The 25,174-nt window shown below is 46.0% G+C and overlaps 1 protein-coding gene across 1 annotated transcript in view; it reads left to right on the forward strand.

The window, feature by feature from the left end:
- Positions 1 to 3,370: 3,370 nt before the first annotated feature.
- The window catches only part of LOC127921824 (protein tweety homolog 2-like), a gene marked incomplete at its 5' end in the record, with an annotated part of 28,667 nt that continues 6,863 nt past the window's right edge, over positions 3,371 to 25,174 (forward strand). Inside the window, 2 exons of the mRNA XM_052505416.1 lie at positions 3,371 to 3,540; positions 18,745 to 18,856. Of these exons, the coding sequence (XP_052361376.1) occupies positions 3,371 to 3,540; positions 18,745 to 18,856 (282 nt within the window). The remainder of the gene's footprint in view (positions 3,541 to 18,744; positions 18,857 to 25,174) is intronic.

Here is a 25,174-nt window from a genome sequence, read left to right on the forward strand (position 1 = left end):
TGTAAATGGCTGTGTGTAGTTGTACTTGTGTAAATGGCTGTGTGTAGTTGTACTTGTGTAAATGGCTGTGTGTGTAGTTGTACTTGTGTAAATGGCTGTGTGTAGTTGTACTTGTGTAAATGGCTGTGTGTGTAGTTGTACTTGTGTAAATGGCTGTGTGTAGATCTACTTGTGTAAATGGTTGTGTGTAGATCTACTTGTGTAAATGGCTGTGTGTAGTTGTACTTGTGTAGTACACTATGTTTGATCACTTTCATCAAAATGAAAGGTACAAACTTCCGGCGTACCTAATCTCAAAAACAAAGACATGGCTACAGTAGACCCCCATGTTCTGCTTTCTATACCCTCTCTGTCTCCTCTCTCTCGCTCTCTCTCTCTGTCTCTCTCTCTCGCTCTCTCTCGCTCTCTCTCGCTCTCTCTCTCATTTCTCTCTCCCTTGCTCGCTCTCTTTCTCTCTATTTCTCTCGCTCTCTCTCTCGCTTGCTCCATCGCTCTCTCACTCTCTCTCCTTTCCTACCCTGGCTATCCCTCCATCATTCATGCTCTGAGGGTAACCTCAGTCAGGGAATCACAAGACTGTTTTGGAGGGAGGCGGCTTTGTCACCTAACGTTGAGCTGAAACTCCAGCAGCCTCTGATCAGTACTGTTTCCGCCACTAACACCCGACCTCCTGGGTGGATCAGATGGTAGAGAGTGGTGCTTACACCACCAGGGTTGTGGATCAGATGGTAGAGAGTGGTGCTTACACCACCAGGGTTGTGGATCAGATGGTAGAGAGTGGTGTTACACCACCAGGGTTGTGGGTCAGATGGTAGAGTGGTGTTACACCACCAGGGTTGTGGATCAGATGGTAGGAGTGGTGCTTACACCACCAGGGTTGTGGTCAGATGGGAGAGTGGTTTGTCACCAGATGGTAGAGTGGTGCTTACACCACCAGGGTTGTGGTGATTTCAGATGGTAGAGAGTGGTGCTTACACCACCAGGGTTGTGGGTCACCAGGGTTGTGGGTCAGATGGTAGAGAGTGGTGTAGAGTGGGAGTGGTGCTTACACCACCAGGGTTGTGGATCAGATGGTAGAGAGTGGTGCTTACACCACCAGGGTTGTGGATCAGATGGTAGAGAGTGGTGTTACACCACCAGGGTTGTGGATCAGATGGTAGAGAGTGGTGTTACACCACCAGGGTTGTGGATCAGATGGTAGAGAGTGGTGCTTACACCACCAGGGTTGTGGATCAGATGGTAGAGAGTGGTGCTTACACCACCAGGGTTGTGGATCAGATGGTAGAGAGTGGTGTTGTATCAGATGGTGAGGGTGGTGCTTACACCACCAGGGTTGTGGATCAGATGGTAGAGAGTGGTGTTACACCACCAGGGTTGTGGATCAGATGGTTACACCACCAGGGTTGTGGATCAGATGGTAGAGAGTGGTGCTTACACCACCAGGGTTGTGGATCAGATGGTAGAGAGTGGTGCTTACACCACCAGGGTTGTGGATCAGATGGTAGAGAGTGGTGCTTACACCACCAGGGTTGTGGATCAGATGGTAGAGAGTGGTGTTACACCACCAGGGTTGTGGATCAGATGGTAGAGAGTGGTGTTACACCACCAGGGTTGTGGATCAGATGGTAGAGAGTGGTGCTTACACCACCAGGGTTGTGGATCAGATGGTAGAGAGTGGTGCTTACACCACCAGGGTTGTGGATCAGATGGTAGAGAGTGGTACCAGGGTTTGGATCAGATGGTAGAGACCACCAGGGTTGTGGATCAGATGGTAGAGAGTGGTGTACACCACCAGGGTTGTGGGTCAGAGTGGTGGTTACACCACCAGGGTTGTGGATCAGATGGTAGAGAGTGGTGTTACACCACCAGGGTTGTGGATCAGATGGTAGAGAGTGGTGTTACACCACCAGGGTTGTGGATCAGATGGTAGAGAGTGGTGCTTACACCACCAGGGTTGTGGATCAGATGGTAGAGAGTGGTGTTACACCACCAGGGTTGTGGATCAGATGGTAGAGAGTGGTGTTACACCACCAGGGTTGTGGGTCAGATGGTAGAGAGTGGTGTTACACCACCAGGGTTGTGGGTCAGATGGTAGAGAGTGGTGTTACACCACCAGGGTTGTGGGTCAGATGGTAGAGAGTGGTGTTACACCACCAGGGTTGTGGATCAGAGACCCGGGGCCACCCATACGTAAAATGGATGCATGTTGATGAGCATGACTGTAAGTTGCTTTGGATAAGTTGCTGTTGAATGACACATGTTAATAGTATTAGTCCAATAGACCCCAGGTATCTCTTAAACCAGCAACACCAGTTATCTTATAAACCACCAACACCAGGTCAAATTCATTAGACCCCAGGTATCTCTTAAACCAGCAACACCAGGTATCTCTTAAACCAGCAACACCAGGTCATATTCATTAGACCCCAGGTATCTCTTAAACCAGCAACACCAGGTATCTCTTAAACCAGCAACACCAGGTCATATTCATTAGACCCCAGGTATCTCTTAAACCAGCAACACCAGGTCATATTCATTAGACCCCAGGTATCTCTTAAACCAGCAACACCAGGTATCTCTTAAACCAGCAACACCAGGTCATATTCATTAGACCCCAGGTATCTCTTAAACCAGCAACACCAGGTCATATTCATTAGACCCCAGGTATCTCTTAAACCAGCAACACCAGGTCATGTTCATTAAACACCAAACTGATAACACAGAGAAGGAATACCAAGACTTGTCCAATGAGAAACCTTCATGTTCATTTTTGTATTTTTAATACTTTGTACCCTACTGAATACGATCCTGGGGTGTATTCAGCGAGCCACCCCCTCCCCCCAGCTCTCTCTCTCTCTCTGTCTCTCTGACTCTGTCTCTGTCTCTCTCCCCTCCCCCATCTATCTCTCCCTCCCCTTATCTCTCTCCCTATCTCTGGCTTCACACAGAGACCTTCTAGTGATGATGACTGATGAAACAAATGTGACTTTTGACCCAGTATATCTTTTCATATTAGACTCACTTGATTCCAGTGTCTTCCTTTCCGTCAGAGTGGGGTCACTCTACACAGTAACCAATCACAGGGCTTGTATCACCTCAGGACAAGACATGATCATAAATGCTGGTTGTCTGAAGAAATGGTGCTTTGCAAATAAGTTCTCTCAGTGTGGAAGTTGTATTATTCCTGTTATTAGTCAATAATAAATGTATTATAACATGCTCATCTCTCTCCCTCCCCTCCCTCCCTCCCTCCCTCCCTCCCTCCCTCCCTCCCTCCCTCCCTCCCTCCCTCCCTCCCTCCCTCCCTCCCTCCCTCCCTCCCTCCCCTCCCTCCCTCCCTCCCCCTCCCTCCCTCCCCGTCCTCCCCCAGTCTCTGGTCTTCCTAGCCTGTATATCAGCTGCTGGACTAGTCCTGAGCCTCCTGCTGCTGTCTGTCTACCTGACCAGTGTGTGCTGCTGCAGGAAGGAGGAGGAGGAGACCAAGAGGCCTGACTCCTGCTGTGTCTCCTGGACCGCTGTCATCACTGGGCTCATCCTATGGTGAGTAGTACCACTGTAACTGATTGTATCTAACAGTACTGTACTACAGTAGTAGTGTTACTGGGACCTTTCTTCAATCTGTCCTGGGTGAGGTTCATCCTATGGTGAGTAGTACCACTGTATCTGTCACGCCTTGGTCTTAGTATTTTGTGTTTTCTTTATTTATTTGGTCAGGCCAGGGTGTGACATGGGTTATTGTGGTGTGTTTTTTTGTCCTGGGGTTTTGTGGGGTGTCTACGTAGTCTATGGCTGCCTGAGGCGGTTCTCAATCAGAGTCAGGTGATTATCGTTGTCTCTGATTGGGAGCCATATTTAGGCAGCCATATTCTGTGAATGTTTCGTGGGTGATTGTTCCTGTCTTTGTGTTTGCACCAGATAGGGCTGTTTCGGTTTTCGTTATTTCATTTAGTTATTTTTGTAGTTTCTGTATGTATAGGTTTCCTTCATTAAAATATATCATGAATCATCATCACGCTGCATTTTGGTCCGATCCTTGTTCTACCTCTTCGTCAGAGGAGGAGATAGAAGAGAGCCGTTACAGTATCTAACAGTACTGTACTGCAGTAGTAGTGTTACTGGGACCTTTCTTCAATCTGTCCCGGGTGAGGTTCATCCTATGGTGAGAGGTGTTGTCTTATATTACAGAATTACAAGCCAAGGTCTTTTAAAGGCAGTATGCAAGGCACAGACGTTCGCTTCACCTAGCCAAGTTCCGCTAGAAGCAAACCAAATCTAGTATGTGGGGCTCCTTTAGTGTCTCGATCAGGGTTCTACAACTCTGGTTCTGTGATAGTGATGTACCACAGCTGGTGTAGCTAATCAAGGTCCTGGCCAGCAGCTAATTAGTCAAATAAAGTGTTTAGGGTTGGAGTGAAACTCCAGGAGGGGAATTGGACAACCCTAGACCGCCCTCCTGTGTTCTTGGAAAAGGCTTTGATGTGATCTTTGACATTCAGGAGTTGACCTCTGACCTCATTAACTCACACACACAGGCTGAGTGCTGAAGAGACCAGATGGTCACTTTGGCCTGATCCACTTTGACACCGGATGTTGTAGACTTGAGGTCACTGTGACTAACCATGTTCCCTGATGACAGTCCTGCTCTCATTGTGTCTAAAGCAGACTACACTATGCACTGTCTACCCTACACTATCACTAGACTACATTACCCTACACTATCTAGTCACGTGTCCTGGGTGTGCACAGAACAGTGTCCATTGAGGCGTTATCCTTTGTCCTCTGAGATTGTGGTTTGCAATGTACAATGTGCAGTTGTGTGTTGTTTCACTGCCACAACCACAAAGTCCCTTTTGGATCTGTATGTTGGGCTGCCCACCTCATCACTATAGGACCTGCCCACCTCATCACTATAGGACCTGCCCACCTCATCACTATAGGACCTGCCCACCTCATCACTATAGGACCTGCCCACCTCATCACTATAGGACCTGCCCACCTCATCACTATAGGACCTGCCCACCTCATCACTATAGGACCTGCCCACCTCATCACTATAGGACCTGCCCACCTCATCACTATAGGACCTGCCCACCTCAACACTATAGGACCTGCCCAACTCATCACTATAGGACCTGCCCACCTCATCACTATAGGACCTGCCCACCTCATCACTATAGGACCTGCCCACCTCATCACTATAGGACCTGCCCACCTCATCACTATAGGACCTGCCCACCTCATCACTATAGGACCTGCCCACCTCATCACTATAGGACCTGCCCACCTCATCACTATAGGACCTGCCCACCTCATCACTATAGGACCTGCCCACCTCATCACTATAGGACCTGCCCACCTCATCACTATAGGACCTGCCCACCTCAACACTATAGGACCTGCCCAACTCATCACTATAGGACCTGCCCACCTCATCACTATAGGACCTGCCCACCTCAACACTATAGGACCTGCCCAACTCATCACTATAGGACCTGCCCACCTCATCACTATAGGACCTGCCCACCTCATCACTATAGGACCTGCCCACCTCATCACTATAGGACCTGCCCACCTCATCACTATAGGACCTGCCCACCTCATCACTATAGGACCTGTAGGGCTGCCCACCTCATCACTATAGGACCTGTAGGGCTGCCCACCTCATCACTATAGGACCTGTTGGGCTGCCCACCTCATCACTATAGGACCTGCCCACCTCATCACTATAGGACCTGTAGGGCTGCCCACCTCATCACTATAGGACATGTAGGGCTGCCCACCTCATCACTATAGGACCTGTTGGGCTGCCCACCTCATCACTATAGGACCTGTAGGGCTGCCCACCTCATCACTATAGGACCTGTTGGGCTGCCCACATCATCACTATAGGACCTATAGGGCAGCCCACCTCATCACTATAGGACCTATAGGGCAGCCCACCTCATCACTATAGGACATGTAGGGCAGCCCACCTCATCACTATAGGACCAGTAGGGCTGCCCATCTCATCATCACTATAGGACCTGTTGGGCTGCCCACCTCATCACTATAGGACCTGTAGGGCTGCCCATCTCATCATTGCTATAGGACCTGTTGGGCTGCCCACCTCATCACTATAGGACCTGTAGGGCTGCCCACCTCATCACTATAGTACCTGTAGGGCTGCCCACCTCATCACTATAGGACCTGTAGGGCTGCCCACCTCATCACTATAGTACCTGTAGGGCTACCCACCTCATCACTATAGTACCTGTAGGGCTGCCCACCTCATCACTATAGGACCTGTAGGGCTGCCCACCTCATCACTATAGGACCTGCAGGGCTTGAAAGAGAACAACAAACGATTCCTCCTCTCAATGAAATAGAACATCAAATTATTCCCCCTCGCCAAAGTGCTTGATTGAGTTGGCACTGTGAAGAGCTTAATCTTGTGACAGAGCTCTAAGTGCTGAAGGTAATTGAGTTAGTTAGCTGATAACATTCCAGGGCGGGGGGACAAACCCAGCTCTGATTGGTCTCTCTTACACCAAACCTAGTGTGGTGCTAAGTGCTATGGCATGATGCTGTTCAGCCTGAACAAGGAGCGCTGTGTAAACTCTTGAATGTCTGGGCTCTGAACGGCTCTCCATTAACATTTTAAAGCTCACACAATTCAGCAACCTCCCCCCCTGTAGGAAATACTATCTTAGTATTATGACATGAAATGTGTTAACCCTTCACTGTCTGGGGCCAGACTGCAAACGTGACTTTGTGTTCACAGAGCATTCAGCTTACTACCCATATATGAAATACTATCTTATCTCATTTTGAAAAGCATAATAAAATGTTTATTTAACCAACAAGTGCTGCGTGAAACCTTTTCTGTCTGGGTTCTGGTTGGCTTTCACCTTTCCTCAGTACAGCTGGTCTAGTAAAACCTCTACTATTGTGGTGATATAACTAAACAGGCTCACAGCTTTCAGTTAACTACTCCTGTAGGAAATAAAATACAACTATAATATTTGTGCCTGGACTTTTGGGCAAATATCAGTTTCCCTTTTCTACAGCCAAGCCAACCTGGAACCTTGGTCATGTAACTTTGGGAATGGCCAAGCCAACCTGGAACCTTGGTCATGTAACTTTGGGAATGTGTTTTATGGTGTTTATGTAAGTAAGCATTTCACTGTGAATTCTACACCTGTTGTATTCGGCGCATGTGACCAATACAATTTGATTTGATTTCTGTAATTGTCCATGTGGTTGCTGTAATAGTGGAAAAGCCTAGTGACACTAACACATTAATGACCTCTGTCCTCCACCTCTCAGCTACTCACCTTCTCCACAAGAGCCTTAGTGACTGGATGCTCTGTCCTGGTCTTAAATGAGGTCCTGTTCTTGTTAATGTGATTTGGGAATGTGGTTTGGTTTCCTGTACAAGGTTATTTTCAGATGTGGTCTTCCATAAATCAACAAGCTCAATAACAGTCGTTTGTCTGATGTCGCTCCTCTCATCTGGTGGCTGAGTTGTTGGACAGGAGACGTCTACTGAAAGATGTTTCAACGTTGCCTTGGAGGGAAACTGTGTCCTTGATTCGCTATAGCTAGTTGGGTTTAGTGCTGGGCTGGAACAAAAGTGTGTAATGCCCGTTGCAGCCCCCAGGACTAGTGCCCACCGATAGCCTGTTGTTTTTATGTTGTCTAATGGTTTTTATTATAACCCGAAGACTTTAATCCAATAGCCTGGCTTTTTATTTCTCTGTCCTTTGTGTTATGAGTCACAGGGTTTTAATGATTGGATGATGTCACCGGGCAGTTTCATGTTATATCACATGTTATTCCATTCTATTACCTTCTCTAATTGGAATATATCATTCTGATTAACTTGGACTCTTGGATCATTCAACCAGGCCTAACATGTTAGATGGTATGGGTGGAGATAGTGACTGTTGTATCATTCAACCAGGCCTAACATGTTAGATGGTATGGGTGGAGATAGTGACTGTTGTATCATTCAACCAGGCCTAACATGTTAGATGGTATGGGTGGAGATAGTGTTGTATCATTCAACCAGGCCTAACATGTTAGATGGTATGGGTGGAGGTAGTGTTGTATCATTCAACCAGGCCTAACATGTTAGATGGTATGGGTGGAGGTAGTGTTGTATCATTCAACCAGGCCTAACATGTTAGATGGTATGGGTGGAGATAGTGACTGTTGTATCATTCAACCAGGCCTAACATGTTAGATGGTATGGGTGGAGGTAGTGTTGTATCATTCAACCAGGCCTAACATGTTAGATGGTATGGGTGGAGATAGTGACTGTTGTATCATTCAACCAGGCCTAACATGTTAGATGGTATGGGTGGAGATAGTGACTGTTGTATCATTCAACCAGGCCTAACATGTTAGATGGTATGGGTGGAGGTAGTGTTGTATCATTCAACCAGGCCTAACATGTTAGATGGTATGGGTGGAGGTAGTGTTGTATCATTCAACCAGGCCTAACATGTTAGATGGTATGGGTGGAGGTAGTGTTGTATCATTCAACCAGGCCTAACATGTTAGATGGTATGGGTGGAGGTAGTGTTGTATCATTCAACCAGGCCTAACATGTTAGATGGTATGGGTGGAGGTAGTGTTGTATCACTCAACCAGGCCTAACATGTTAGATGGTATGGGTGGAGGTAGTGTTGTATCATTCAACCAGGCCTAACATGTTAGATGGTATGGGTGGAGGTAGTGTTGTATCATTCAACCAGGCCTAACATGTTAGATGGTATGGGTGGAGGTAGTGTTGTATCATTCAACCAGGCCTAACATGTTAGATGGTATGGGTGGAGGTAGTGTTGTATCACTCAACCAGGCCTAACATGTTAGATGGTATGGGTGGAGGTAGTGTTGTAACATTCAACCAGGCCTAACATGTTAGATGGTATGGGTGGAGGTAGTGTTGTATCATTCAACCAGGCCTAACATGTTAGATGGTATGGGTGGAGGTAGTGTTGTATCACTCAACCAGGCCTAACATGTTAGATGGTATGGGTGGAGGTAGTGTTGTATCATTCAACCAGGCCTAACATGTTAGATGGTATGGGTGGAGGTAGTGTTGTAACATTCAACCAGGCCTAACATGTTAGATGGTATGGGTGGAGGTAGTGTTGTAACATTCAACCAGGCCTAACATGTTAGATGGTATGGGTGGAGGTAGTGTTGTATCATTCAACCAGGCCTAACATGTTAGATGGTATGGGTGGAGGTAGTGTTGTATCATTCAACCAGGCCTAACATGTTAGATGGTATGGGTGGAGGTAGTGTTGTATCATTCAACCAGGCCTAACATGTTAGATGATATGGGTGGAGGTAGTGTTGTATCATTCAACCAGGCCTAACATGTTAGATGGTATGGGTGGAGGTAGTGTTGTATCATTCAACCAGGCCTAACATGTTAGATGGTATGGGTGGAGGTAGTGTTGTAACATTCAACCAGGCCTAACATGTTAGATGGTATGGGTGGAGGTAGTGTTGTATCATTCAACCAGGCCTAACATGTTAGATGGTATGGGTGGAGGTAGTGTTGTATCATTCAACCAGGCCTAACATGTTAGATGGTATGGGTGGAGATAGTGACTGTTGTATCATTCAACCAGGCCTAACATGTTAGATGGTATGGGTGGAGATAGTGACTGTTGTATCATTCAACCAGGCCTAACATGTTAGATGGTATGGGTGGAGGTAGTGTTGTATCATTCAACCAGGCCTAACATGTTAGATGGTATGGGTGGAGGTAGTGTTGTATCATTCAACCAGGCCTAACATGTTAGATGGTATGGGTGGAGGTAGTGTTGTATCATTCAACCAGGCCTAACATGTTAGATGGTATGGGTGGAGGTAGTGTTGTATCATTCAACCAGGCCTAACATGTTAGATGGTATGGGTGGAGGTAGTGACTGTTGGATCTGTAAGGGAATTCAGCCCTATGTTTATACAAGTGACCACAGGAAACTTCTTTGATCAGAGGTTAGTTTGTTTAATAAGGATTGAGACCCGGAGTTTACACTTACAGCAATTTACAAACAAGACACTCAGTTCTCAAGATCGTGTTGCCCCTTAACTTTAATACAACATAAACTCATAAATAATAGTTGCTAATACATAAGATGTTTCTGCTAGGCGGAGTTCAGGTTATTATTATTATCCCAATCCTTCTTCCTCCTATTTGCTATCATGTACTAGCAGAAGTAAGACTGGAACATAGCATCAACAGGAACTGAAAATATAGTTTCAACAAGCAGGCATATGACTTTTGTACAGTTGACCTCTTCATGCACTTGCAAAGTCTACCACTGATTCTTAATCTCAAACTGAAGCAAAACATGAATCATTGTACTTTTGTAATCACAGGTAGAATTGTAATGTACAGATATTATAAAATTTCTTTCAGATGATTCAACCAGGCCTAACATGTTAGATGGTATGGGTGGAGGTAGTGTAGTGACTGTTGTATCATTGAGTCAGAGGATGTGAGTGGAGTGGAGCTGGAGACAGGAGTGGAGCTGGAGAGAGGAGTGGAGTGAGGAGCGGAGCTGGAGAGAGGAGTGGAGCTGGAGTGGAGCTGGAGTGAGGAGTGGAGCTGAAGTGGAGCTGGAGAGAGGAGTGGAGTGGAGCTGGAGAGAGGAGTGGAGCTGGAGTGAGGAGTGGAGCTGAAGTGGAGCTGGAGAGAGGAGTGGAGTGGCGCTGGAGTGAGGAGTGGAGCTGAAGTTGAGCTGGAGAGAGGAGTGGAGTGGAGCTGGAGTGAGGAGCGGAGCTGGAATGAGGAGCGGAGCTGAAGTGGAGCTGGAGAGAGGAGTGGAGTGGAGCTGGAGTGAGGAGCGGAGCTGGAATGAGGAGCGGAGCTGGAATGAGGAGCGGAGCTGGAATGAGGAGCGGAGCTGGAATGAGGAGCGGAGCTGGAATGAGGAGTGGAGCTGGAGTGGACCTGGAGAGAGGAGTGGAGTGGAGCTGAAGTGGAGCTGGAGAGAGGAGTGGAGTGGAGCTGGAGTGAGGAGTGGAGCTGAAGTGGAGCTGGAGAGAGGAGTGGAGTGGAGCTGAAGTGGAGCTGGAGAGAGGAGTGGAGTGGAGCTGGAGTGAGGAGCGGAGCTGGAATGAGGAGCGGAGTGGAGCTGGAATGAGGAGCGGAGCTGGAATGAGGAGCGGAGCTGGAATGAGGAGCGGAGCTGGAATGAGGAGCGGAGCTGGAATGAGGAGCGGAGCTGGAATGAGGAGCGGAGCTGGAATGAGGAGCGGAGCGTGCCCAATTTGACTGGTGTGCAGAGCTCTTCTCCTCCGCTCCATTACCGCTCCAGTAGCGCTCAGTTCACCAGCTCAGGGCATGTCCGGCCCAGCATGCATTTGCGTGCTGCTACCTATAGCCCCTTGCTTTAGCTACTGTCATGGAGTTCACTAAATATGTTCATAAAGAAACTGGTAAACACACAGGTGTGAAATCAAGGTGACTTACACAGATGAGGAGGACCAAGAGAGGGAGTGAGGTAATGTAGTGTTGTCACTGATCCCTCCAGAACTTTCATTACGCACACCTGGCCCCTATTCCCACTGATTGTATTGGTATATACAGTGGGGCAAAAAAGTATTTAGTCAGCCACCAATTGTGCAAGTTCTCCCACTTAAAAAGATGAGAGAGGCCTGTAATTTTCATCATAGGTACACTATGACAGACAAAATTAGAAAAAAAATCCAGAAAATAACACTATAGGATTTTTTATGAATTTATTTGCAAATTATGGTGGAAAATAAGTATTTGGTCAATAACAAAAGTTTATCTCAATACTTTGTTATATACCCTTTGTTGGCAATGACAGAGGTCAAACATTTTCTGCAAGTCTTCACAAGGTTGAAGTGTACCTATGATGAAAATTACAGGCCTCTCTCATCTTTTTAAGTGGGAGAACTTGCACAATTGGTGGCTGACTAAATACTTTTTTGCCCCATTGTATGTGCCCTTTGGTTTCCATTGGGCGGTCGATTATTGTTACTATGTCTGTTGGTGTGTGTGAGTGCCTGTGCTGTGTGTTTTGTCTTTCGTGCCCTTGTGGATTGCACAGATGATTACGTGTCTCGTCCTGTGTGTTCATCATTGTGCGCGTGTTATTTATTCGAGGTGCTCCTCACTCTTTTGTTTTGGGTTTCCACCCTGTGTTTTGTTACGTGTTTGTTTGGTCTTCGTCCCCGTGCCTTTACACGGCACGCCGTCATTTAGGCTTCATTTTAGAAAACTCTTACGCATTCCTGCGCCTGTCTCTCGATCCTTCATGCCGACGTGACAAGTGTCCACAACTAAAGATTCATTGTGGAATCTGAAAAGACACGTATCCCAAAAGCATGATGGGATACTTCCTACGTGCTAACAGAAAGGAATGAGGTGTGTAGATAACTGTGTCATTGTAGCAACGTTTTTATTTACAAAAAATCTGATCTCTTAAAAGTTTAATTCATTTTTGTTTATTATTTATACAATATGTCGTAATTGATTGTGGCTCAATAGGCCTGGCTTATTTTCATTTTCAAGGAGCTTTCCGTTTTGATTGGGTTATTTAGCCTAAAAACCTTCAGGCCTACATACTGTATGGAAAACATAAATAAACTATCTCTGCCCAGCCTGGGGTGTTTATCATCCCCATTGGCCCTGCCAGTGTAGAGAGGATAGTCTCCTCTGCTGGCCGGATCTCCAGAAACCATTGCTTGAGCATGAAGCCACAGACTGGCCAAACTCATGTTTCTAAAAATGAATTTAAAGGCACTGTAGACTGAGCCTAATAAGGAATTTTTCTTTTAATTTGTATTTAATTCTAAATAAGTCACAACTTATAGACTATAATGATTTAATACAACCAAATGTTATTTAAATGCTGAGAGCTTTAAGTCCCTACCAGCCTATTGTGTCCCACTCGCAAATGCTTCATAATGTGTTTCATTGTAGGTTATAGCCTTGAAATAGTAAACTACTTTAGACAAGAGCCCTATGGCCAATGGCACCCTATTCACTATACAGTGCACTGCTTTAGACCAGAGCCCTGTGTACACTATATAGGAAATGGGTTGGCATTTGGGACGCAAACAGAGATCCTCATGCAGGAAATACAGACATCTGCACCCGACACAACAAAAGTAGCTAAGGTGCCGTTAGATAAGTGATTTGCTCTCTCTGACGAAGATGTGACTGAATGCTTGGCAAATAAATTACTGTCCTTTATGGATATAAGTATGCTGAGGTGTCTTCCTTCAGTAGAGATCTTAGTGCAGCTTTTGTATGCAGATCTGTGAGAGAGGGATAGAGAGAGAGAGAGAGTGATGGAGAGAGAGAGAGAGAGAGTGATGGAGAGAGCTAAGAGTGACGGAGAGAGCAGAGAGTGGCGGAGAGAGACGGAGGGAGAGAGAGAGAGATGGAGGGAGACGGAGAGAGAGAGAAAGCGAGAGAGAGTGACAGAGAGTGACAGAGTGACAGAGAGAGACAGAGAGAGAGCAGAGACAGAGAGAGAGAGAGAAAGCGAGAGAGAGTGACAGAGAGTGACAGAGAGTGACAGAGAGAGACAGAGTGAGACAGAGAGAGAGCAGAGACAGAGAGAGAGAGAGCGCTGGAGCACTTGGTCTAGCAGTGTGTGTAGTGGAGCACAGTAATACTATCAGGGTACAAATTGTATTTTATAAAGCCTGCATGTGCTGGGTTTGAACTTTTGGGACTATTCCATTGGTTACATTGTGACAACGAGGCAATCCCGATTAAGTACAGCTGGGAGAAAACAACCACTTTGAAGTCATGTGTGTGTAGCAGCACTGTACCTCTATAGCTCAGTGTTATTTAACCCTGGTCCTGGGGACACAGGGGGGGTTTTACACTAACTCATCATCAAACCTTTGACTAGTGGAATCAGGTGTGATAATGCCAGGGCATGCTGGAGTAATGGACGGTAGAGATACAGACCATCCTAGTCTCAGGGTTCTGGGGTAATGGACGGAAGAGAGACAGGACCATCCTAGTCTCAGGGTTCTGGAGTAATGGACTGTAGAGATACAGACCATCCTAGTCTCAGGGTTCTGGAGTAATGGACGGTGGAGAGACAGGACCATCCTAGTCTCAGGGTTCTGGAGTAATGGACTGTAGAGATACAAACCATCCTAGTCTCAGGGTTCTGGAGTAATGGACGGTAGAGATACAGACCATCCTAGTCTCAGGGTTCTGGAGTAATGGACGGTAGAGAAACAGGACCATCCCAGGTCTCAGGGTTCTGGAGTAATGGACGGTGGAGATATAGACCATCCTATTCTCAGGGTTCTGGAGTAATGGACGGTGGAGATATAGACCATCCTAGTCTCAGGGTTCTGGAGTAATGGACGGTAGAGATACAGACCATCCTAGTCTCAGGGTTCTGGAGTAATGGACGGTAGAGAGACAGGACCATCCTAGTCTCAGGGTTCTGGAGTAATGGACTGTAGAGATACAGACCATCCTAGTCTCAGGGTTCTGGAGTAATGGACGGTAGAGATACAGACCATCCTAGTCAGGGTTCTGGAGTTCTGGAGTAATGGAGGGTTCTGGAGTAGAGATACAGACCATCCTAGTCTCAGGGTTCTGGAGTAATGGACGGTAGAGATACAGACCATCCTAGTCTCAGGGTTCTGGAGGACCATCCTAGTCTCAGGGTTCTGGAGTAATGGACGGTAGAGATACAGACCATCCTAGTCTCAGGGTTCTGGAGTAATGGACGGTAGAGATACAGACCATCCTAGTCTCAGGGTTCTGGAGTAATGGACGGTAGAGATACAGACCATCCTAGTCTCAGGGTTCTGGAGTAATGGACGGTAGAGATACAGGACCATCCTAGTCTCAGGGTTCTGGAGTAATGGACGGTAGAGATACAGACCATCCTAGTCTCAGGGTTCTGGAGTAATGGACGGTAGAGATACAGACCATCCTAGTCTCAGGGTTCTGGAGTAATGGACGGTAGAGAGACAGACCATCCTAGTCTCAGGGTTCTGGAGTAATGGACGGTAGAGATACAGACCATCCTAGTCTCAGGGTTCTGGAGTAATGGACGGTAGAGATACAGACCATCCTAGTCTCAGGGTTCTGGAGTAATGGACGGTAGAGATACAGACCATCCTAGTCTCAGGGTTCTGGAGTAATGGACGGTAGAGATACAGACTCTGGTATCAATCATGGTTATGATGCTCCAGAGACAGGGTGCACAGTGGTACATACTCTCTCCCTCTCTCTCTCTCACTCACACACACACACACACACACGCACATATGCACACACTTACAGGATGTGCTTCCGTCATAACACCTCTCCCACTGCCTCTGGCTCTCCGGTGGGGGGTGATAACAGTATGCTTGTTCTGTCCATCTGGCTGCCTGCATCTGTTTAAAGATGTCTTATATTCATTCTGTGGTGTGGACCATAACATAATGCTTTTATTGCAGCAGGTGGTGATACTCCACAAGTGGTTCATTGAACATATTAAACCAAAAATGTGGGCATTTAAATCAGAAGTGAAGTGTTCTACCTAGTAACAATGATTTAAATGTGTTGAATCACAAAATTCTCTGCTCTGCTACTCTCCCTCTCTCTGTTTTCCTGGCCAGACTCTAGAACATCGGCAGTTAGTTCAGGACCAGACTCTAGAACATTGGTAGTTAGTTAATGACCAGACTCTAGAACATTGGCAGTTAGTTAGTGACCAGACTCAAGAACATTGGCAGTTAGTTAGTGACCAGACTCTAGAACACCGGCAGTTAGTTCAGGACCAGACTCTAGAACATTGGTAGTTAGTTAATGACCAGACTCTAGAACATTGGCAGTTAGTTAGTGACCAGACTCAAGAACATTGGCAGTTAGTTAGTGACCAGACTCTAGAACATTGGCAGTTAGTTAGTGACCAGACTCAAGGACATTGGCAGTTAGTTAGTGACCAGACTCAAGAACATTGGCAGTTAGTTAGTGACCAGACTCTAGAACATTGGCAGTTAGTTAGTGACCAGACTCAAGGACATTGGCAGTTAGTTAGTGACCAGACTCAAGAACATTGGCAGTTAGTTAGTGACCAGACTCTAGAACATTGGCAGTTAGTTAGTGACCAGACTCTAGAACATCGGCAGTTAGTTAGTGACCAGACTCTAGAACATCGGCAGTTAGTGACCAGACTCTAGAACATTGTCAGTTAGTTAGGTACCAGACTCTAGAACATTGCCAGTTAGTTAGTGCCCAGACTCTAGAACATGTGCAGTTAGTTAGTGCCCAGACTCTAGAACATGTGCAGTTAGTTAGTGCCCAGACTCTAGAACATTGGCAGTTAGTTAGGGACCAGACTCTAGAACATGTGCAGTTAGTTAGTGACCAGACTCCAGAACATTGGCAGTTAGTTAGTGACCAGACTCTAGAACATTGGCAGTTAGTTAGGGACCAGACTCTAGAACATGTGCAGTTAGTTAGTGACCAGACTCCAGAACATTGGCAGTTATTTAGTGACCAGACTCTAGAACATTGGCAGTTAGTTAGGGACCAGACTCTAGAACATCGGCAGTTAGTTAGTGCCCAGACTCTAGAACATGTGCAGTTAGTTAGTGACCAGACTAGAACATTGGCAGCTAGTGAATGACTGAAGGATATGAAGGTCAGTGTGCATACAGGGTGGGATGGGGGTTGGTGCACCATGACAGAGTCTGCTCTGTCCAATACAGTGATTGATGACATCCTCAGGGACACAGAACCTCCCTAAAACCTGTCCCAGTGTGTCTAACCTATGACCTCTAACATAATGACCTCACTGGTACCAGATGTGATGGACAAGTATCATTATTAATGGGGGACATGAGTACAGGTCTACTGGGAGGTAGTAGCGTTGTAATGTCTAGGCAAACGTGTCCTGTTACAACACAGCCTAAAGGAACGTTGAGAATGCATGGTGCCAGACAGGTTTCTGTCTGTGTCTCGTCCCTTGGGGATGTGGTTTTGGGGATTTGGGTTGATTTAACCCTTTGACACGTACGAACACACCAGTCTGATCATTCAACAGTGGTCTCTGCAGTGTTCGCTCAAACCGGGGTGATTAGAACACCTATTTGATTTTTTACAACTTGATTGGAGTCCACCTACATGATGATTAGGAAAGTCACACACCTGTCTATATGAGGTCCCACAGTTGACAGTGTATGTCAGAGCAAAAACCAAGCCATGGGGTTGAAGGAATTATCTGTAGAGCTCAGAGACAGGATTGTGTTGAGACACAGATCTGGGGAAGGGTACCAAAAATGTGCATTTCTAAGTAAAAAAAGGTTTTCGCTTTGGGGTGTTTTGAGGGTGTTTTGGGGGTATTTTTATGGGGTATTGTGTATAGATTGATGAGAGAAAAATATATTTAATCTATTTTAGAATAAGGCTGTCATATAACAAAATGTGGAAAAAGTGAAGGGGTCTGAATACTTTCTGAATGCACTGTATATATGGCGCATTGGTACCGCTTGCTGTGCAGTAGCAAAGACAACCATTGATGACTTGGGTGGCTAGAGTCTTTAGCTTTTTTAGGGCCTTCCTCTGACACCGCCGGTATAGAGGTCCTGGGTGGCAGGGAGCTGGGTCCCAGTGATGTACTGGAGTCATTATCCATGTCAGAGCAGCCTGTCCATTCTGGGGTACAGGTCCTCTGACACCGCCTGGTATAGAGGTCCTGGATGGTAGGGAGCTGGGTCCCAGTGATGTACTGGAGTCATTATCCATGTCAGAGGAGCCTGTCCATTCTGGGGTACAAGTCCTCTGACACCGCCTGGTATAGAGGTCCTGGATGGTAGGGAGCTGGGTCCCAGTGATGTACTGGAGTCATTATCCATGTCAGAGGAGCCTGTCCATTCTGGGGTACAGGTCCTCTGACACCGCCTGGTATAGAGGTCCTGGATGGCAGGGAGCTGGGTCTCAGTGATGTACTGGAGTCGCTATCCATGTCAGAGGAGCCTGTCCATTCTGGGGTACAGGTCCTCTGACACCGCCTGGTATAGAGGTCCTGGATGGTAGGGAGCTGGGTCCCAGTGATGTACTGGAGTCGCTATCCATGTCAGAGGAGCCTGTCCATTCTGGGGTACAGGTCCTCTGGGCATAATGGCCCAAGTTGTCCTACTACAGAACAGTCCGTTTCAGCAAGGTGGCTCGGTAACCATGCCAGTGCAGCTCAGCTTGGCTCAGTAGTGTGAAACAGGGTATCAAAGTGTCCTGTACTTGAGAGAGAGACGTTTCCTCTACAGAGAAAGATGATATATTTAACCAATGTGTCACAACGACACAATGACACATGTTGCTAAGTGTGAAGTCTAGCGACGGGGTGAGGGGACAGATGAGCGGAAGGAAGGAAAGAAGGAGGAGATATTGGAGGAAAGAGAGAAGGAAAGGCGAGATCTATAATCACCCTTCAGAGACCTCTCTTCTTCCTATAGAGAGCTGCAGTGTGATAGGCTGCATATTGCAGACAGGCAGTATTGTGTGATACATCTCAGTTCAATAGCACTCTTCTTTGTGCCTTTGATTCAGCCGTTTTTATTGGTTTGATTGAGTTACAGATGAAGATGAAACAAAGTGCCCCTCCCCTCAAATCTTTCCCCAACTATTTTGTAAAAGCAATTTTGTTTGTTACTTGATTTGGACCAAGATTTAGTTCCAATGTGAACATGAAGACATTTTTAAAAGTTCTCTGTTTTTAATGTTTATTTCTTCTGTTGCAGCTCTGCTGTTGGAGTGGGTTTCTATGGTAACAGTCAGACCAATGACGGGGTGTACCAGCTGACCTACTCCCTCCACAATGCCAACCACACTCTGGGTGGCCTCAACAGCTTGGTAAGATACCAGGACACAGCTCAGTAGAGTCCTGTACACTGGTACAGTTGGCTAAGGGCAGAATTGTAACTTGAGGTCAGTGTGCGTAGCTTCCATTTTCATGCCAGTCTCCCATTGAAATGTTGTTATTCAATATTCAATACAGCGAGTAGCTATTTGTCTTGTATAACCCCAGTCCTTCTAGCTACAATGTAGTGGTCTCTTGTTATGGACTCTGTAAATATCACTGTAGTGGTCTGTTGTTATGGACTCTGTAAATATCACTGTAGTGGTCTGTTGTTATGGACTCTGTAAATATCACTGTCGTGGTCTGTTGTTATGGACTCTGTAAATATCACTGTAGTGGTCTGTTGTTATGGACTCTGTAAATATCACTGTAGTGGTCTGCTGCTATGGACTCTGTAAATATCACTGTAGTGGTCTGTTGTTATGGACTCTGTAAATATCACTGTAGTGGTCTGTTGTTATGGACTCTGTAAATATCACTGTAGTGGTCTGTTGTTATGGACTCTGTAAATATCACTGTAGTGGTCTGTTGTTATGGACTCTGTAAATATCACTGTAGTGGTCTGTTGTTATGGACTCTGTAAATATCACTGTAGTGGTCTGTTGTTATGGACTCTGTAAATATCACTGTAGTGGTCTGTTGTTATGGACTCTGTAAATATCACTGTAGTGGTCTGTTGTTATGGACTCTGTAAATATCACTGTAGTGGTCTGTTGTTATGGACTCTGTAAATATCACTGTAGTGGTCTGTTGTTATGGACTCTGTAAATATCACTGTAGTGGTCTGTTGTTATGGACTCTGTAAATATCACTGTAGTGGTCTGTTGTTATGGACTCTGTAAATATCACTGTAGTGGTCTGTTGTTATGGACTCTGTAAATATCACTGTAGTGGTCTGTTGTTATGGACTCTGTAAATATCACTGTAGTGGTCTGTTGTTATGGACTCTGTAAATATCACTGTAGTGGTCTGTTGTTATGGACTCTGTAAATATCACTGTAGTGGTCTGTTGTTATGGACTCTGTAAATATCACTGTAGTGGTCTGTTGTTATGGACTCTGTAAATATCACTGTAGTGGTCTGTTGTTATGCACTCTGTAAATATCACTGTAGTGGTCTGTTGTTATGGACTCTGTAAATATCACTGTAGTGGTCTGTTGTTATGGACTCTGTAAATATCACTGTAGTGGTCTGTTGTTATGGACTCTGTAAATATCACTGTAGTGGTCTGTTGTTATGGACTCTGTAAATATCACTGTAGTGGTCTGTTGTTATGGACTCTGTAAATATCACTGTAGTGGTCTGTTGTTATGGACTCTGTAAATATCACTGTAGTGGTCTGTTGTTATGGACTCTGTAAATATCACTGTAGTGGTCTGTTGTTATGGACTCTGTAAATATCACTGTAGTGGTCTGTTGTTATGGACTCTGTAAATATCACTGTAGTGGTCTGTTGTTATGCACTCTGTAAATATCACTGTAGTGGTCTGTTGTTATGGACTCTGTAAATATCACTGTAGTGGTCTGTTGTTATGGACTCTGTAAATATCACTGTAGTGGTCTGTTGTTATGGACTCTGTAAATATCACTGTAGTGGTCTGTTGTTATGGACTCTGTAAATATCACTGTAGTGGTCTGTTGTTATGGACTCTGTAAATATCACTGTAGTGGTCTGTTGTTATGGACTCTGTAAATATCACTGTAGTGGTCTGTTGTTATGGACTCTGTAAATATCACTGTAGTGGTCTGTTGTTATGGACTCTGTAAATATCACTGTAGTGGTCTGTTGTTATGGACTCTGTAAAATCACTCTGTTGTTATGGACTCTGTAAATATCACTGTAGTGGTCTGTTGTTATGGACTGTAAATATCACTGTAGTGGTCTGTTGTTATGGACTCTGTAAATATCACTGTAGTGGTCTGTTGTTATGGACTCTGTAAATATCACTGTAGTGGTCTGTTGTTATGGACTCTGTAAATATCACTGTAGTGGTCTGTTGTTATGGACTCTGTAAATATCACTGTAGTGGTCTGTTGTTATGGACTCTGTAAATATCACTGTAGTGGTCTGTTGTTATGCACTCTGTAAATATCACTGTAGTGGTCTGTTGTTATGGACTCTGTAAATATCACTGTAGTGGTCTGTTGTTATGCACTCTGTAAATATCACTGTAGTGGTCTGTTGTTATGGACTCTGTAAATATCACTGTAGTGGTCTGTTGTTATGGACTCTGTAAATATAGTGGTCTGTTGTTATGGACTCTGTAAATATCACTGTAGTGGTCTGTTGTTATGGACTCTGTAAATATCACTGTAGTGGTCTGTTGTTATGGACTCTGTAAATATCACTGTAGTGGTCTGTTGTTATGCACTCTGTAAATATCACTGTAGTGGTCTGTTGTTATGGACTCTGTAAATATCACTGTAGTGGTCTGTTGTTATGGACTCTGTAAATATCACTGTAGTGGTCTGTTGTTATGGACTCTGTAAATATCACTGTAGTGGTCTGTTGTTATGGACTCTGTAAATATCACTGTAGTGTTCTGTTGTCATCCAGTTCGGTAAACAACAACTACAAGCTTATTTTACAAGCAACAAAGGTTTCCTTTGTTAATGGAGGGTTCATCATCTGTCCCGGTAAAATCACACGCCCCGGGGGGCTCTATCCCCTTATGATCCCCCAGTCCTGGTAGGGGGTGACTGGTGGTGGAGCCTGGTCCCTTCTGCTGGTGACCTGCTTCCAGCCCGGGGAGTGTGGCAGGGAGTGATGGAATGGAAGTGGGGGTTTAGAGGGGGTGGATGGAATGGAAGTGGGGGTTTAGAGGGGGTGATGGGATTGAAGTGGGGGTTTAAAGGGGGTGGATGGAATGGAAGTGGGGGTTTAGAGGGGGTGGATGGAATTGAAGTGGGGGTTTAGAAGGGGTGATGGGATTGAAGTGGGGGTTTAAAGGGGGTGGATGGAATAGAAGTGGGGGTTTAGAGGGGGTGGATGGAATGGAAGTGGGGGTTTAGAGGGGGTGGATGGAATGGAAGTGGGGGTTTAGAGGGGGTGGATGGAATGGAAGTGGGGGTTTAGAGGGGGTGGATGGAATGGAAGTGGGGGTTTAGAGGGGGTGGATGGAATGGAAGTGGGGGCTGATGGAATAGAGAAATGGTAAAGGGGTGAGGTGCAGTAACAGGGTGATGAATAGAGGAGAGGTAGGGGGGTAAAGTGTAGTAACAGGGTGATGAATAGAGGAGAGGTAGAGGGGTAAAGTGTAGTAACAGGGTGATGAATAGAGGAGAGGTAGAGGAGAGGTAGAGGAGTGAGGTGCAGTAACAGGGTGATGAAGGTAGTAATAGTCAGGGGTAGTAGAGTGTCTGTTAGAAGGTAGTAATAGTCTGGGGTAGTAGAGGGTCTGTTAGTTAGAAGGTAGTAATAGTCTGGGGTAGTAGAGGGTCTGTTAGAAGGTAGTAATAGTCTGGGGTAGTAGAGGGTCTGTTAGTTAGAAGGTAGTAATAGTCTGGGGTAGTAGAGGGTCTGTTAGAAGGTAGTAATAGTCTGGGGTAGTAGAGGGTCTGTTAGAAGGTAGTAATAGTCTGGGGTAGTAGAGGGTCTGTTAGAAGGTAGTAATAGTCTGGGGTAGTAGAGGGTCTGTTAGAAGGTAGTAATAGTCTGGGGTAGTAGAGGGTCTGTTAGAAGGTAGTAATAGTCTGGGGTAGTAGAGGTCTGTTAGAAGGTAGTAATAGTCTGGGGTAGTAGAGGGTCTGTTAGAAGGTAGTAATAGTCTGGGGTAGTAGAGGGTCTGTTAGAAGGTAGTAATAGTCTGGGGTAGTAGAGGGTCTGTTAGAAGGTAGTAATAGTCTGGGGTAGTAGAGGGTCTGTTAGAAGGTAGTAATAGTCTGGGGTAGTAGAGGGTCTGTTAGAAGGTAGTAATAGTCTGGGGTAGTAGAGGGTCTGTTAGAAGGTAGTAATAGTCTGGGGTAGTAGAGGGTCTGTTAGAAGGTAGTAATAGTCTGGGGTAGTAGAGGGTCTGTTAGAAGGTAGTAATAGTCTGGGGTAGTAGAGGGTCTGTTAGTTAGAAGGTAGTAATAGTCTGGGGTAGTAGAGGGTCTGTTAGTTAGAAGGTAGTAATAGTCTGGGGCAGTAGAGGGTCTGTTAGTCAGGAAGTAGAACAGGGATTATCTCTCCATCTGTCTGTACTAATGGTGGTTCAGCTCCTTTCGGTGTTTCTGGACACATTACTCTCATAACTCCCTCTAAACATCCAGGTTATACACATGCACACACACACATACACACACCACTCACACACACATACCACGCACACACACACCATTCACACCAAGCACACACACACTCCAGATGCTCCAGATACTCAACTCGTCTAAAGAAGGCCAGTTTTATTGCTACTTTAATCAGGGCAACAGTTTTCAGCTGTGCTAACATGATTGCAAAAAATGTTTTCTAGTGATCAATTAGACTTTTAAAATGATAATCTTGGATTAGCTAACACAACGTGCCAGTAGAACACAGGAAAGATGGTTGCTGATAATGGGCCTCTCTACGCTTGTGTAAATATTCCACATGAAATCAGCAAATTTCCAACTACAATAGCAATTTACAACAATGTCTACACTGTATCTCTGATCTATTTGATGTTATTTTAATGTTGTTTTTTTTTAAAACAAGGACATTTCTAAGTGACCCCAAACCTTTGAACGGTAGTGTACCTCCAGGTTGTTCTGTGTACTGGGAGTTTCCCACTGTGGTCCAGTGTGATTCCTGGGGCCTGCGATCTATGCTGGGATTGATTGTAGTGAACAGTCCTCCAGGGAAACAAACAGAGACTTCCTTATTTAGACCAGAACAGGAAGTAGTAACAAACATGTTTTGTAAATACCATTTGTTCCTAAGATGTCTGGCAGTTGTAAATGCATTGAGGTAGAGTGTTGGAAACTCCCCACAGTTCCTAAAATATCTCCTCAAATGTTTCTCTATTCCAACCAGCTTATCTGGTTTGATGACGCTGGGGCGTGTTGTCTGGTAAAATCCCCCCTCTTAAATGAATAGTGGTTCTATCAGCTCTCTGTCTTGTTTCCCAAATGGCACTCTATTCCCTATGTAGTGCACTACTTTTGACCAGCCTGGTCACTATTTACGGGAATGGAGTGCAACTTGAGACACAACCTGTGTTTGTCACTGTGTGACAGTGCTGGCAGCCTCTTCTCTCTGTGGTGAGAGACTGGGCTGAGAACAGCTCAGGTGCCACACAGCCAGGGGCCGCACAACCAGGGGTCACACAGCCAGGGGCCACACAACCACACAGCCAGGGGCCACACAGCCAGGGGCCGCACAACCAGGGGTCACACAGCCAGGGGCCGCACAACCAGGGGTCACACAGCCAGGGGCCGCACAACCAGGGGTCACACAGCCAGGGGCCACACAGCCAGGGGCCACACAGCCAGTGGCCACACAGCCAGGGGCCACACAACCACACAGCCAGGGGCCACACAGCCAGGGGCCAGACAGCCAGGGGCCACACAACCACACAGCCAGGGGCCACACAGCCAGGGGCCACACAGCCAGGGCCCACACAGCCAGGGGCCACACAACCACACAGCCAGGGCCCACACAGCCAGGGGCCACACAACCACACAGCCAGGGGCCACACAGCCAGGGACTACACAGCCAGGGGGCACAGAGTGAAACGGGGCACAGGGCTACTGATGGTTTGGCGGCAGGCCTCGGCCCCATGTAAATAACCACTCTACTCTGGAAACCTGCTAGACTAGGCATTACCTGGGTAGTGTTCAGAAGGTGGAAACGTTTCGAAACGAGAAGGTATTACCTGTCTCTCTTAGAAGACAGATATTCATGTTGTGTTACAAAACATTTTGGGATGTCAAGCCCCTTACTGAACAGGGCCCAAGACTATCAGTTCTAGTCTGTTAGATGCAGGGACGAACTGCAGACACAGATTCATACGTTACATTAATAGTTAGCCACACCTCCACCACTATGTGGTTATTTTTTGGGGAATTCTTCATTTCTCTCATAAGTTCTCTGAAGGCCATTTGTTACCAGGGTGCGCTGCTTAGAAATCAATGAGGAAGTAGGACAAATAAAGATGGTTTTTGAGGTTGCATGACATCAATGAAAAAGAACAATATGGTGTGACTGTTATGGAATTTGATGAATTCTGGATATAATTTACAACAGAGAAAGACCCCAGTTAGCTGGAGACTCATACACTATACAATATATATCTCTTACTTACAGTATGTCTCTGAATACAGTGTCTCTCTGAATGTATAGTTTACTTTATACA

This window comes from Oncorhynchus keta, unplaced genomic scaffold (genome assembly GCF_023373465.1).
Source record: "Oncorhynchus keta strain PuntledgeMale-10-30-2019 unplaced genomic scaffold, Oket_V2 Un_contig_23749_pilon_pilon, whole genome shotgun sequence".
Taxonomy (NCBI): Eukaryota; Metazoa; Chordata; class Actinopteri; order Salmoniformes; family Salmonidae; genus Oncorhynchus; species Oncorhynchus keta.